Source organism: Chanodichthys erythropterus, chromosome 4 (genome assembly GCF_024489055.1).
Source record: "Chanodichthys erythropterus isolate Z2021 chromosome 4, ASM2448905v1, whole genome shotgun sequence".
NCBI lineage: Eukaryota > Metazoa > Chordata > Actinopteri > Cypriniformes > Xenocyprididae > Chanodichthys > Chanodichthys erythropterus.
The window spans coordinates 38604090-38619729 of record NC_090224.1 but is presented as its reverse complement, the minus strand read 5'-3'; the positions used below and the strand labels follow the sequence as shown (position 1 = coordinate 38619729).

The 15640-nt window shown below is 38.0% G+C and overlaps 1 protein-coding gene across 1 annotated transcript; it reads left to right on the top strand.

Moving 5' to 3' along the window:
* Nucleotides 1–8: 8 nt before the first annotated feature.
* On the top strand, nt 9–13868 carry cfap206 (cilia and flagella associated protein 206). The gene is made up of 12 exons (XM_067383517.1): nt 9–122; nt 191–274; nt 2127–2217; nt 2458–2646; nt 5409–5567; nt 5656–5870; nt 6952–7071; nt 8311–8506; nt 9000–9140; nt 9228–9421; nt 13378–13521; nt 13641–13868. Exons 1-12 carry the CDS (start codon nt 15–17, stop codon nt 13866–13868), a joined length of 1869 nt encoding a protein of 622 aa, XP_067239618.1. The 5' UTR covers nt 9–14.
* The last annotated feature ends 1772 nt before the right edge of the window (nt 13869–15640 follow it).

Genomic DNA, 15640 nt, shown 5'->3' with positions numbered 1-15640 from the left:
TGTAGAAGAGGAGCATGTCGAGCACACAGGCTGAGAGCGTGATCAGAAACATCATCCGGGAGATCGCGCAGACATGTCTGAGCAGAGGACAGAGTCTGTCGGAGACTCTCATCGCGTTCATGGTGAGTGACTGAAGATGATGAATGATGAAGATCAGCTCAATATATGGTGAAGTTATGTGTGTGTTCAGGTCAAAGCTGTGGTTCTGGACCCCAGGAACCATTTCAATGTGGACAGGACTCTGACAAAACAAGATGTGCAGAAACTCATAGAGGTAAACAGTTCTGTCTATCTATCTATCTATCTATAAAAGGATTAGAAAATAATCCATATTTTAAAATAATAAAACAACGCAAATGTTACAAAAATGTGACATTAAAGGGTTAGTTCACCCCAAAATAAAAAAAATTATGCCATGATTTACTCACTTTCAAGCCATTCTAGGTGTATATGACTATCTTCTCTCAGACGAACACAATCTGAGATATATTAAAGAATATTCTAACTCTTCCAAGCTTTATAATGGCAGTGAATGGGGGTCGAGATTTTGAAGCCCAAAAAAGCACATCCATCATTCGCTGACAGACAAAACACAGTTTGATATGGAACAAAGTCTCAGCTTTCAAATTCTGTCAATTTTATTTGGTAATTGAAACAATAAATGTGGTTTTGGCGCTCTTTAATGTGGCGTGACAGATCACTGTAGCGCTTCAGCGCGCCGTCTCTTCTTCTACTTCTGCCTCTAGCACGAAATAAACATCGAAATGTGTGTTAAACGTGTTTTGACTGCGGAAATACATCAGAGAAACAGCTTAGATGTACAATATGTCACGTATGACGTTATATTTACCTCATGAAAGCCAATCAATAAACTTGATAGTTAGAAAAATGAACTCTATAAAGGAAATTTTGCACACAAAAAAGCAATATATTATTATATTTATTACATTTTTATTCAAAAAAGTTATTATTATATTAACATGTACTGTACTAGATACATATCCAAATAAATCAATATTGAATTTAGATTGGAATTGAATCTTGAAATTTGTGTCAATACTAAATGTTTGGACACTCACAGCTCACTCACGCCCTCAAGTGGGAATAATTCTCACTACAAGCTGAACTCAAAACTCGGCAGTTCTGCCTCTGTTAGACTTTCACACTACATGATGCTGGAATTACTGTAAAGGTTAAAAAAAGACGCAAAAATAATGGATTTCATGACCTGTAATGACAAAAGCATGTTTAACAAAAACAAAACAAACAAGCAAAAAACACCTTAATGAAGTAGGCATATTGTTGCATAATTTATGGGAGCAGCATTTTGATGAAAACATGTCATTTGAGGGTCGTACAGTGTAGTGAGATTCGAGATTCGACACGAGCAGCACTTTCCCATAAGAAAACACACACTTCTGTCATTACAGGTAATGAAATACCTTGTTTATGTCTTATTTTTAATCTTTACAATAATACCAGCATCATGTAGTGTGAAAGTTGAATTGTTTTCAGAGTTGACAAATCTGAGGCGTTCACACCTGATGTACAAGTCACAATTTAACACAGGCTCCAGTTAAACCAGTAAAGACCGGTTACACTCAGTGTGGATGAATCACATTGGTGTCGAAGACTCAGGATCTCATTTTGACCCATTAATGCATCTTTAAAATGCAGTCTCACTGTTTGAAGCGCCTGTCAGAGGAAATCAATGCATGCTAGTGTGAATAATTAAGCAAGGCGTCTTCTCATTGGATAAGGACACGCAGCCTCATGAATAATTATGAGACGCTGATGAGTCATCGATGTTGACACGAAGATGCATTTAAAGTCAGAAGATGAAAACAGCACAAAAAAGCTTAAAATGAACAAATTTTCTCATGAAAGTAAAACTAATGGATGGTAACATTATCTTCTATGATATTCAATCACTTCCCTTAAAAAGCTTTTAAAGCGGCTTCAAACGAAAACCCCTCAAACTACAAGATGCTTCAAACATCAGGTCAGACTTTCTCAGGCCAATATCAGAGTTTGTCTTGTCAAACTTTACTATCCAGTTAATAAATAAAAGAGAAGTTGTTTTTATAGGAGCAGTACGTGTAACGTGATTGTCTTCATGTCTTCAGCTGTGTGTGGACAGACTCCTGGACCAGACCAGTCCGACTCTACACACCATTAAGATGCAGGTTTACTTTGACATGAACTACACATCTCGACGTAAGTGTAAAAACAAACAACAGAGACAAGCTGACCAAACAATCAGCAGTTCAGCTAGATGATATGGACCTGCACTCATGTAGACAGGAGCAGCAGTCATTTTACTACAACCAGATGCACATTTATTGTTATTTAGTGAAATTTTGCAGGTGAAATCCAGTCATTCCAGTAGGAATCTGCACTGTGCTTTAAAAGTATTCACGGCTGGATCTGAGAGCTGATTGGCTGTCTGTGTCTCAGGTGAGTTTCTGGAGATGCAGCAGAAGGTTCTTCAGTCACGTCTGCTGTCTGTGAGCCGAGAGATCACCGACTGTCGAGCAAAGACCAGAGAGGACCTGCAGAGTCTGTACAGCAAGATAGTCAGCTACGTCATGCAGCGCTCCAACCTCGGATCGGCCACAGACATCACCGCCGTGAGAGAAACCACAGGTACAACACCTGAACTGCAGCGTCACTGCACACAAACTGATGAGGGTTTCTCATCTGAATGTGTGTGTATTTCAGCAGTGTGTAACACAGTCACTCCTACAGCCACTTTGGCGGGTTGAATTTTACATATAATGCATACAATTTCAGTTGTAGTCTTTTGAAAAGGCATCTGAAATAATAAACAGTAATAAATAATAAACAATAAAAAGTACAATGTAGTTTTGTCAAAAATATTTATTTTTCAATATATATTGATGCTAAAATATCTGAAATGCTTCCAATACTAATTTTCTGCAGAACAGACACACAATACTCTTTCACAATACTCTCCTCCCCTCCGTCGCTCGTTTAATTTGATCTGGATGAATATTTAGGATTGCTCGTATTGCTCATAATTTAACTCATTCCTGTAGATTTTGTTCTCACTCACATAAAGCCGCCTCTCAGTACTAAATTGAGTTCGTTTTCTCGGCTTATTGCACTTAAAGGTGCCCTAGAATCAAAAATTGAATTTATCTTGGCATAGTTGAATAACAAGAGTTCAGTACATGGAAATGACATACAGTGAGTCTCAAACTCCATTGTTTCCTCCTTCTTATGTAAATCTCAATTGTTTAAAAGACCTCTGAAGAACAGGCGAATCTCAACACTGACTGTTACGTAACAGTCGGGATCATTAATATGTACGCCCCCAATATTTGCATATGCCAGCCCATGATCAAGGCGTTACACAAGGGCAGCCAGTATTAACGTCTGGATCTGTGCACAGCTGAATCATCAGACTAGGTAAGCAAGCAAGAACAATAGCGAAAAATGGCAGATGGAGCAATAATAACTGACATGATCCATGATATCATGATATTTTTAGTGATATTTGTGAATTGTCTTTCTAAATGTTTCGTTAGCATGTTGCTAATGTACTGTTAAATGTGGTTAAAGTTACCATAGTTTCTTACTGTATTCACAGAGACAAGAGACGTCGCTATTTTCATTATTAAACTCTTGCAGTCTGTATAATTCATAAACACAACTTCATTCTTTATAAATCTCTCCAACAGTGTGTAATGTTAGCTTCAGCCACGGAGCACTATCAAACTCATTCAGAATCAAATGTAAACATCCAAATAAACACTATACTTTTGCAGTTAAACATGACGAACACTTTGTAAAGATCCATTTTGAGGGTTATATTAGCTGTGTGAACTTTTTTATGTTGTTTAAGGCAAGCGCGAGCTCTTGGGGCGGAGAGCACGAGAATTAAAGGGGCCGCAGCCTGAATCGGTGCATAGTTAATGATGCCCCAAAATAGGCAGTTAAAAAAATTAATAAAAAAAAACTTATGGGGTATTTTGAGCTGAAACGTCACAGACACATTCAGGGGACACCTTAGACTTATATTACATCTTTTAAAAACATGTTCTTCGGCACCTTTAAACAGTCAAATACACACACAATAATGTCAAAATGCCGGTCTTGGTGAGTATTCACGTAGTCAGTTCTGTTTGAAGTGAACGTAAACAGTTGAGAAAGAAAACGCATGTGTAACAGTATATTGGATCCGTGCATCAGCTCTTAAAGTGACAGCAGCCTAATAAACCTGCTGACAAATTAATAGATAATATTAAAAATATCTATACGGCAGCGTTTTCCCATAGTATCAATGTTAAAATTGTTGCCAGTGAAAATGCTTAATGGCTAGTAACTTTGGAAAACTACAAGAGCAAAAACGTTGATGTCAATATATATATATATATATATATATATATATATATATATATATATATATATATATATATATGGTAAAATTGGGTAAATAGCAGATGTTACTCAATCCTTAATTTGAATCTTTCTTTCTACTCTAGAGGGGATTGTACTCAAGCTAAAGCCCGAAACCTCTCCTCAAGATATTGTTCTGACATATTTGTTAAAGCAAGTTATTGGATTGGTTTGTCCACTTATGTTGTCTATAATTAATAAAAGTTTGCTTTTGGGGACTGTTCCTGATTAATGTAAACATGCTGTAGTTCAGCCTGTTTTAAAAACAGATTTGGATTAGAGCGTTAGCTGATTTTAGATCATTTTCGAAAATTGCATTCCTCTTCAATATCTTGGAGAAAACCGTTCTCGTTCAATTACAGACATTTCTTAATGAAAATGATATCTGTGAAGTATTTCAATCAGGTTTTAAAACACGTAATAGTTCTGAATCAGTTTTTCTGAGGGTTTTTAATGATATTTATCTAGCAACTGATTCTGGTAATGGGACTGTACTTCAACTTTCATGTCTTACATCAGCGTTCAATACAATTAATCATCATATTCTTATCTCTCGTCTGGAAGCGTGTGGGTATCGGCACCCCTATCATGTGGCATCCTATCCTATACCTACTTTCTGTCCTCTTTATATGCTCCCTTCAGGAATGATTTTGGGTAAATATGGCATGTCATTTCATTGTTACGCCGATGATACCCAGTGGTATTCATCTTTATTCATAAATGGATTATCCATTGTGAAGTGAATAATGAATACTACATAGTTTATCTCAGTAATTCTGCTGTTATACACCTTTGCTTGAGTAATTAGTCATGTCTGACTGCTGTTATTTCTGCAGTGTGTTTCTGATCTTGTGTGCATTAGGTGACAGTATATGATCACTGCTATAACAGTCAGCACAACATCAACCACAAAACTCTCAATGCTCCTTTAAGATAACAACATTACGTTGTCCTGCAGCTCTGTATGTGACGTGTGTTTGTTGCAGCGGCTCTGCAGAGCGTCTTTCCACAGTCACAGCTGGCGACCTTCATGTCTCTGCTGAAACAAGACAAAGAAAAGCAGCTGACTCAGCTGTCTCTGATCGTCAGTGGCATACGCCTCTTCAACAAGGACAGCAATAAAGGAGGAGAGGGCATCCAGAACTGTAGGTGTCTCTGAGTGCTGGCTTCATGTCTGCAGGGTGTAACAGCAGCATCAGTGGTCACTTCTCCATGTGTGTTTCCCTCCTGCAGTGCCGGCCATCCTGAACGAGGCGGTGCCAGCCGCAGTGGCAGACGTAGAGAGTGAACTGGCAGGAGCTCAGCGGTTGGCCTGGCAGTACACAGCCCTGCTGGAGCAGATCTCTGAGCAGGACACGGGGCGACCCGAGCACCCCGTCCACCCAGATCTGCTCAAACAGGCGCTGTATAACACACGACAACACGAGGCCTTCCTCAAATTCATACTGGTGGGTTTGACTCCAGTGGTTTAACCTCAATTTGATGAAGCGACTCGAGTGCTTTGTTTGTGCAAAAAAACATTTACTACTTTATTTATGAAAATATTGATCTGCAATGCCCGTTTTGTGTTCACGTGAGAGGTGACACTGTTGGATAATATTATTTTGTAAATAAAGTGGAAACCAGTATTTCCACTTGCCATTGTGCAGCGTTTACTACAGTAAAGTTGAGCAAGTGCATCAGGGAGTCCGAGCTGCCGTGATTGAGTGGAGGCGGAGATTAATTTGCATATTCATGATCTGCGTATACTAAATGAAGCAAGGGTGTAGAGTTACATTCGAGCTATTTTAAGGCATGAAGCAATTTTTTTCACATGAAAAAAACATTTAAATATGTCATTTTGATTATCAAAGATGAGTAAGGGATAAAATTATGGATTGCAGGGTAACTTTAAAATGCTGCCCAGGCAATACACTGGCTTTTAAACACAACTATCATGTCTGATGATTATGGAAGCTTGTTTCCACCACAGAATAAAAAAATTAAAAAGATTATTGCAAATGTTTTCCTTCAGTTCTGAGAAATAATGTCAGAATTGGGATATGAACTTGCAATTCTGACTTTTTTTCTCAAAATTGTGAGATACAAACTCGTAATTGCATGTAGAACTGTAAGATTTAAACTTACATTTCTAAGGAAAAAAAGTAAGCTGACAATTTTGACTTTTTTCTTGCAATTTTTTATTTCTTTATAAAGTCTGCATTGGGAAAGTCCAAACTCACAATTGCGAAAATAAAATTAAGAATTGTGAGATTTTTGTTGTTGTTTTTCTATTCCATGGTTTAAACAGTCTTCCATAGGTTATAGCTGGTTTTATATGGTCAAAATTTGTTTTTTGATGCTTAATCAAGCTGGTTAATTTGTTGCAGCCAGCCATGTTTCTCAATCCAGTTTATTACCTGGAATATGTGATTCTCATTGGTCATTCATGGCATGTTTCTGTGTGATACTACTAACACATCTGACCTGCTTTTCTCTGAGAAATTAATATATAACAGTATAATCATTTGGTGTTCATATTTACATCAGGCGGACATCATCCTGTGTGCAAAGGAAGTGACGCGGTTGCAGTCTGATCTGGGGACTCGGATGACGCTCTTGAGGGAGATGGTGCACACTAACACTACAGTGCCTACATCACAAGTGTTTGTGAGTGATATTGCTCATCTGTTTGTGTTGAATGATCACTGATAGTTCACAGTTTCTCAAATTAACTTAAATTGTGCATTTGATATTATTATTCCAAAGTGTCTTTACAAAGAACAAAACCCCCAGTGAACAGGATATCAATGGCAAAGAGAAACTATATTCAAATCAGAAATATCAGAATGCGTAGATCATGCATAAAAAATGTCTGTCAAAATACAACGTACAACATGTTGAAGGATGTTCACTAACACTTGCAGTTTTTCTGTTGCACTGGTGTTTATTCTCTGTAGCAGAGTGACATTTTTGATGCACAAAGTTGTTTTATCGTCTCTTATAACAAAAATCTTTTATTTAAACCCGTGGAAATGCTGAATTCAGATCTAAAGGATTAGTTCAGTTCAGAATTAAAATTTCCTGATAATTTACTCTCCTCCATGTCATCCAAGATGTTCATGTCTTTGTTTCTTCAGTCGAAAAGAAATGAAGGTTTTTGAGGAAAACATTCCAGGATTTTTCTCCATATAGTGGACTTCACTGGGGTTCAACGGGTTGAAGGTCCAAATGTCAGTTTCAGTGCAGCTTCAAAGAGCTCGACATGATCCCAGACGAGGAATAAGAGTCTAATCTAGAGAAACCATTGGACATTTTCTAAAAAAAAAAAACATTATATACTTTTTAAGCACAAATGCTCGTCTTGCACTGCTCTGTGATGCTCCATGCATGACGTAATCATGTTGGAAAGATCACGCATGATGTAGGTGTAAGTACCGCGGTAGAGCGAAAAACTCCATCTCATTTTCTCCTCCAACTTGACAATTGTCCGACATCGTTGATTTACCTTTTTTAGTAAAGGCCGTTTTGACTTGATGTTCTCTTTGTAAACACTGGATCGGTACTTCCTACTACCTCACGCGTGATCTTTCCAACATGATTACGTAATGCGTGGAGCATCACAGAGCAGTGCAAGACGAGCATTTGTGGTTAAAAAGTATATAATTTTATAATTTTTTTTATAAAATGTCCGATGGTTTCTCTAGATGAGACTCTTATTCCTCGTCTGGGATCATGTAGAGCTCTTTGAAGCTGCACTGAAACTGACATTTGGACCTTTCAATGAGAATTTAAAGTCATCCCTGTACATTTGAATAAGTCCTACGACTGGTCCATTACAGAAAGTTTCTGTTTTTTTCAGTAGAATAGTGCCACACTAGTGATCACATGTGTCATTCTTTTTGTCAGCCTCATTTCACAGCAGTGGCTACGCTCTGGGCGGGGCTGGAAGGTGAGATGCTGCTACTGAGCATGCTCACTAACGTGGTGCCCGGTCTGAGAGCCTTCCTGTCAGCGCAGTCTCTGCTGAGCCCGGAGCAGCTGGAGCTGCTGCTACACGGACTGCAGGTCCCGACGGACATGGACAGATCCTCTGTGACAGCAGGTGCGACACACAACCACACGCTAATGCTGGGATCGAACACGTCACGATATTCCTCATTTAAATAATTAATACGCAGAAAAAAGGGGCAGGGCCTGGTTGAACTAGTTAGTATCAGGCGGTTATGGTAAGGGGCGGGACATTTCCCAAGCACCAATCACAACACTCTGCTCCAGCCGACCAATCAGAGCACATTGTGCTTTTCAGAAGGAGGGGCTTCATAGAGACAGGAACTAAACGGAGCGTTACTGACAGATTGGGAAGAGAGGAGCTGCAACAATGGAGAATATGAGGAGAATAATCAACATTCAATCTAGTAGAGCACAAAAACAACATCAAGACTTTGTAAAAGAGCATAATATGGCCTCTTTAATAGTAATAAATAATGTCACAGCTCATTTCTTTTGATGTTGGGGTGAAATATGACATCTGTATGAGATTCACCCAGTTAAACAGCAGAATCGTTTTATCCTACACACGTGTTTTTATATTTCAGAAGAGCGCATCGTTGAATCAGAGATGAGATCATGTGAGTGGTGTTTTCCTGAGAGCACAACTAACTTTGAGCATGTGCCGCTGCAGTATAAGGGCTTCTGTGGATTCACCCTCGTGAAGAAGAACGGCCTTTTACTGCCAGGTACAAACACTGACTCTAGATGCTCTGACCGACGCACTTTCAGAACAGAATTCACTGAAGTACCTGTACACGATTTCTTGTTCTCAGGTAATCCAAACATTGGCGTCCTAAAGCACAAGGAGAAATACTATGCTTTTAGCTCCAAGAGCGCTGCATATGAGTTTGCCGCTAAAGCAGATGAATTCACCGCTGCTGTGGTAGAGCTGGCCAAGAGAACGCCCGAGCTCATCCAGCTGCTCCAGCTGCATCAGGAGTTTGCCAGCGTGACTCCATACTCTGAGGTACCGGCGTCACATCGGCTCTCTGCTCTACTGCAGGCCTGTTCTGATCGGTCATGGACAGCTGGGAAAATATGACACATGCAAACATTAAAAGGCAGTTAGGACAGTAATACATACTAAAAACACTTCTCATATGTTTTGTTGTTGATGTCAAAGGTTATGTGTCAAAAGTTGTTGATGAAAGAAACATGGACTGGTTTAGTGACATGTCTTATCCTCAAAAATCATCCACAAAACTAACTAGATAAAAGAAAATACAACCTAGATGACATTTGACACAGGTTCACATGCAGCCACAACAAACTGTTACTCAACATAAATAATAGTAAGAGAAATACAGTTTGATTATTTAAAGGGTTAGTTCACCCAAAAATGAAATTTGTCATTAATTCCTCACCCTCATGTCGTTCCACACCCATAAGACCTTCGTAAGAACACAAATTAAGATATTTTTGATGAAATCCGAGAGGTTTATGACTTGTCCATAGACAGCAATATAATCAACACTTTCAAGGTCTAGAAAGGAAATAAAGACATCATTAAAACAGTCATGTGACTGCAGTGGTTCAACCCACGTAGATGCCGACATTCTCAGGACCTTGCGCAACATTCCCTAAACGTTCTCTAAAGGTGACGAAAATTTGAACCTTTACAGAACGTTTCGGGATGTTCCTAAAACGTCCTCTTTTGGTAATGAAAGTGCCGCAGTTTAATGTTCCTTATATGACTTTAGGGGGACGTCCCATTTTTTGTTTTTTTATGGTCAAAAAAGAATGTTAGAAAGGACATTTGGGCAGTTAACAGATCGTCCTTTAGTAATAGTCCCCTAAATATTCCCAGAACGTCCTGAATGTTCCATGAAGGTCCACCAAATAACGTCCCCCAACCCTTAAAAGAACTCCACATCGTGACCGTCTCTGAAATTCTGGGAATGTTACTAGGTGAACGTTCTGCATCAGCATCACATGCTGATGATCAGCTTTGGCCAATACATTTGGACGTAAACACGGAAGGATGCGTCACCTGCGTAAGATAATGACACAGAAGCGAAGAGATTGTTGAATAAAGTCATTATTTTTGTTTTGTTTTTGCGCACAAAAAGTATTCTTGTCTCTTCATAACATTAAGGTTGAACCACTGCAGTCACATGACTGTTTTAACGATGTCTTTAGTCCAGGGGCGATTCTAGGATTTTGATTTTAGGGGGGCTCAGCCCCCAATAAGGGTATGATTAAAAAAATATTATTTGACTGACTGTTGCTCATTTGCAGACGTACTCCCGCACGACAAGAAAAAATGTCGTATATCCATCTACAATGAAATATAAATTATTTTAGTTTTTTAGCCTTTTAGCCTTTATAATCAACAATACGGTTGGATATTCATAAAGTCACCCCATGAAAATTGATTTCATTTTAAGTATTTTAACTAACCAGCTAATAATCATTAAGAATATAGACAAACCATGTATTAATGTAATTGTCTATTGGCAATATGATTAATCTGTTCTATATTTATTTCTATTTATTAAAAATAACAACATGAATTATCAATTTGCCACTTCTATAAATCAAGTACAAATCTAGTATAAATAGTATAAATCAAGAAAATCAAAAATCCCTTTACACTCCTCCTGATTCATTATTACTTAATACAAAACTATATTTAATAATACAAAACAAAATAACTCCACATTCTCTCTCTGGGCCATCTAGTGCTTTCAGACAATGATGTGTGTCATTTCTGTGCATGGCTGCATAATGTAATGTCAAAATACATTATAATATGTCTGTAATTGTAAAAAGTAAATTAAAATAAATCATGATCGTTTTCTGAATCTAAAGTCAGTGGTGGACGAAGTACACAAATCAAGTACTTGAGTAAAAGTACAGATACGTATAATAAAATATTACTCAAGTGAAAGTATTTAGTACTCGTTTTCAATTTAACTTGAGTGAAAGTACAAAAGTACTTGATTTTTAATGTACTTAAGTAAAAAAGTAATTGATGAATGTTTATTTTGTAATTTTATATAGGCCACTTATATAATTTAATTTAATATTATATTATATATTTTATATAATCCTATTGCTCAAAATAATTATGAATGATTATGAATTGTCAAAGATACATATGGCTAAATACATAACATTTTAAAAAATTGCAGCAAGGGGGAAGATGAATGTGCATGTGTTATTTTTATTTGTGTTAGAGTTGCACGATTCTGGATAAAATGAGAATAAAGGTTTCTTTTTGTTTCTTTTTTGTTGTTGTTGTTGTTTGTTTGTTTCAAATAGAAATCATGCTTCTCCCACGATTCTGAATAGACAATTAAACAAAATAGCCTATAATTATTTACTAGAGGACAAAATATTAATTGCTGCAGACAAATTAATTTAATTATTTAAAAAATGGGTTTGAATGAATGATTCAATGACTCACTCATAACTACTTCACTTTTATCATTAGTGGATTAAACAAACAAATCTTTTGAATGAATCATTCATTGTCAAATACATTTTAACAGTCACTTGTCGCCTCCTAGTGCCATAACGATGTAATTGACACAACCGTTATTTGAAGCACCAAGTTAGTTTTAAAATGTGATTTGATCTGTTTGAATCGAAATCGCGATCTGTAGACACATTGATGTGGACGTGACAGTGGGCTTAAACAGATCGCCCTTTACAGCAGATTTAGTTCAAAAACAACTGAAAGTTGTGACCTAAATATGATTTTCAGTTACAATAATTAATCCTAAAATTCAACATTAGTAGGCTGACTTACTTTTCACCATCAGACATGTACGCACTCAGAGGATCCCCCAGTTCTTGGCTAATTTTCAGATTTTTAAATTCATTTACTGGAGAGTCGCTTTGAACGGATCATTGAATCAGTAACTTGTTGACTCGATAACAGCTGCAATACGATCAGTCCAATTCGCGAATGAATTGTTGATGTGATTTGTGAACCGATTTAACAGGATGATTGAAAAGAATCAGTTCGTGCACGAAACGTCTCTGAGCATGTCATAATTTCTTCCATTTAAAATAATGAGTAACGACATGTTTTATGAAATGTAGTGGAGTAAAAAGTACGATCTTATGCTTTGGAATGTAGTGAAGTAAAAGTAAAAGTTGCTAAAAATAAAAAATACTGAAGTAAAGTACAGATACTTGAAAAATGTACTTAAGTACTGTAACGAAGTAAAATACTTAGTTACTGTCCACCACTGTCTAAAGTATGTTTTCATGGGTGTTAATCACTTCATTTTTGTAGGAATAAAAAACAACTATCACACAAGGGCTGAAGGTGAACGCAGCGAAACGTATTTGTATTGGATGAGAAACCGAGCCGTCCCGTGTGCTCCCAAATGCTCCAGTAACATTACATTATGTAAACTGCAATGCATTTATGACAAAGAACTGCACCGATGCAGATGTAATATCATAGCATTAGCAATCTATCAATAAATGCACGCACACACGACACACACCTTGTGCTCTCTGATGTTTGCTCTGCTCGGCGCCCCTGCAGATTGAAAAATGCGCTAAATCCAAGCAGACTCAGATAAGGGGAGGAGCCGAAACTTGACGCAGCTTGCCGCCGTTTCAAATGAGTTTTTTTAAAGGGGACTGAAGCGATCAAATATTTATTAATCAAATATTTTTTTAGGGGGGCTGGGCAGAAGTTTAGCCCCCCTAAAAGCCCCCTGAAGCCCCCCTAAAAAGGGCCTAGTGACGCCCCTGCTTTAGTCCCTTACTGGACCTTGAAAGTGTTGATTATATTGCTGTCTATGGACGAGTCATAAACCTCTTGGATTTCATCAAAAATATCTTAATTTGTGTTCTGAAGATGAAGGAAGGGTGTGGAACGATATGAGGGAGAGTAATAAATGACAGAAATATCATTTTTGGGTGAACTAACCCTTTACCTGTGCTGTGCTCATGTCTCAGATGCAGTCAGGACAGAAGCTGCTGGTGAAAGTCATCTCTAAAAGTGACTCCAGCACACAAACGGAGATTCACCCTCTGGAGACAAACATCGTAAAGTCTTATGAGTGGAACGAGTGGGAGCTCAGAAGAAAAGCCATCAAACTGGTGAGAACACACAGCCCAAACCAACCCACACACACACACACACGACCTCAGTCCAGACAGACAGCTAGAGAAATGTCAGTCATGAGGGAATTGAACCAGAAACCGTCTCTCTGTCTTAGGCAAATCTACGGAATAAAGTGACACGCTCAATGCAGACCGATTTGAGTCACATGAGACGGCACAACAGCACACAGACGTTCCTCCCTAAAGACGCCGGCAGCCAGACGAAAAGAGACGGAGAGAGTAATGTACCCAAACCACAGGTGTATCTGTGTGGGCTGAGAGGAGGGACGAGCGCAGACACCCACATGACCAAGGTGGATCTGACCAGAGCTGTTGATGAATGATGGACACGCTCAATAAACTCTTCCTCAATCATCATTGGTTTCTGTTCTTTGTACACATGACACTCCTGATACACTAGTGTTTGGATGTTTCAAATTAAGCAGTCATGACTATGATGAGAAAGAGATAAATGCCTCTGTAATGACAACTGTGCCTCCTTCATGCTCTTCAGATGTGTTTGGATATATTCTGGATTATTTCTGGTAATAGGTTCCTACACAATTTGGAAAAGTATGGAATTTCCAGGTCTGTGTTATTAAATGAAATATCTAGACATTTAACACTTATTTAATAACATTACAGATTGATCTGAATAAACAGGGTATGTGCAACTTTGGTGTACAAGACAGCAGGCTAACCGGGTAGAACTACATAAATCATAATGAATAGAAGATACCCTGATTTACAACACACTCAAATATAGAATAATGAATATTAATATATGAACACGGAGAAAAATGACAACAAACGCCCAAGCACAAATGCAGAAAAATATTTAAAAGGGCTAATAGGTCAGTGTATCTTTTGGTCATTTGTTTTTTGATTTAATACAGAAATCAGAAAATGAAAAAGTGGCACCTTTTTCGTTTTTATTTTTTTTTCAAACAAAACGGAAAAACAAGAATTTGTTTTTCATTCAGGGCAAATAAACAACTTTAATATTTGATCTCTACATGTGGGCAGGAATAAAACGCCCCTTTCCTGCACTCACAACTACCTTTTGACACACTGCCTGCTTTATTATTGCTGACCACCATCAAAATCTGTGTGGCAAAGCTGCGCGACTCACGGGACAGCACAGAGATATAGTGAAGCCCAAACCAGTATCTATTTAAGTCATCATACACAGAATTCATATCTTTCGTTTTAGGCAATACAAGTTAAAGTTAATGAGATAATTAAACAATTAATTAAGTGATGATTGTGCATTAGTGATGAACACCTGCTGTTAAAGGGATACTCCACCGTTTTTTCATATTAAACTATGTTATTCCCTTAACTAAGACGAGTCGATACATACCTCTCTCGTCTCAGTGCGTGCACTAAATCGCTCTGTCTTGCGGCGAAACTTTGTTAGCACTTAGCTTAGCCCAGTTCATTCAATAGGGGCCAAGCAGAGAAGCTACCAAACACCTCCACATTTTCCCTATTTAAATACAGTTACTCGAGTAGTGTAACTCGACCTAGGACGGTGACACAAAACAAAACGTTGCGCTTTTCTAAGTGTGTAAAATGGATAACTATATTGTATGGCGGAATACCATAGCAAGTGCTCGGGAGCACTTTGACTTGGCGCAGTAATATCTTCACTCGTGAAATGTCCTCTCACCGGCCCCCACTCCCTCTCCTGTAAAAGTCACGTTGTGATTGTGTGAGATTGTGTCAGGTCGATACAGCTCAACTTGCAAGTGCTGTATTCTGGCGAAGACGTGCCAGAGGGGGTTAGTGCACGCCTCAAACACACCACTACAAGTCAATTAACCATCGTAAGGACTTAGAAAACTATTTATGAAGGTAAAAAAAAGTTACTTAGTTCTGCTTTAAGTACTGGCCAGCTAAATGATGGCATAAAGAATGGTTATTTTCTCTGCCAACTAAACTTCTAAAGCAAATAAAGTCACAGAAGCATTGAGCGACTGACTCTCCATAAACGCATAGAGTTGTTTCACTCCTGAATTAATAAGAGTCTTTGAACAACCCATTAATATAGATGATGATTCAAAGACCAATTAATATAGACAGCCACTTGATTTTATTCCTGATTAAATCAGCG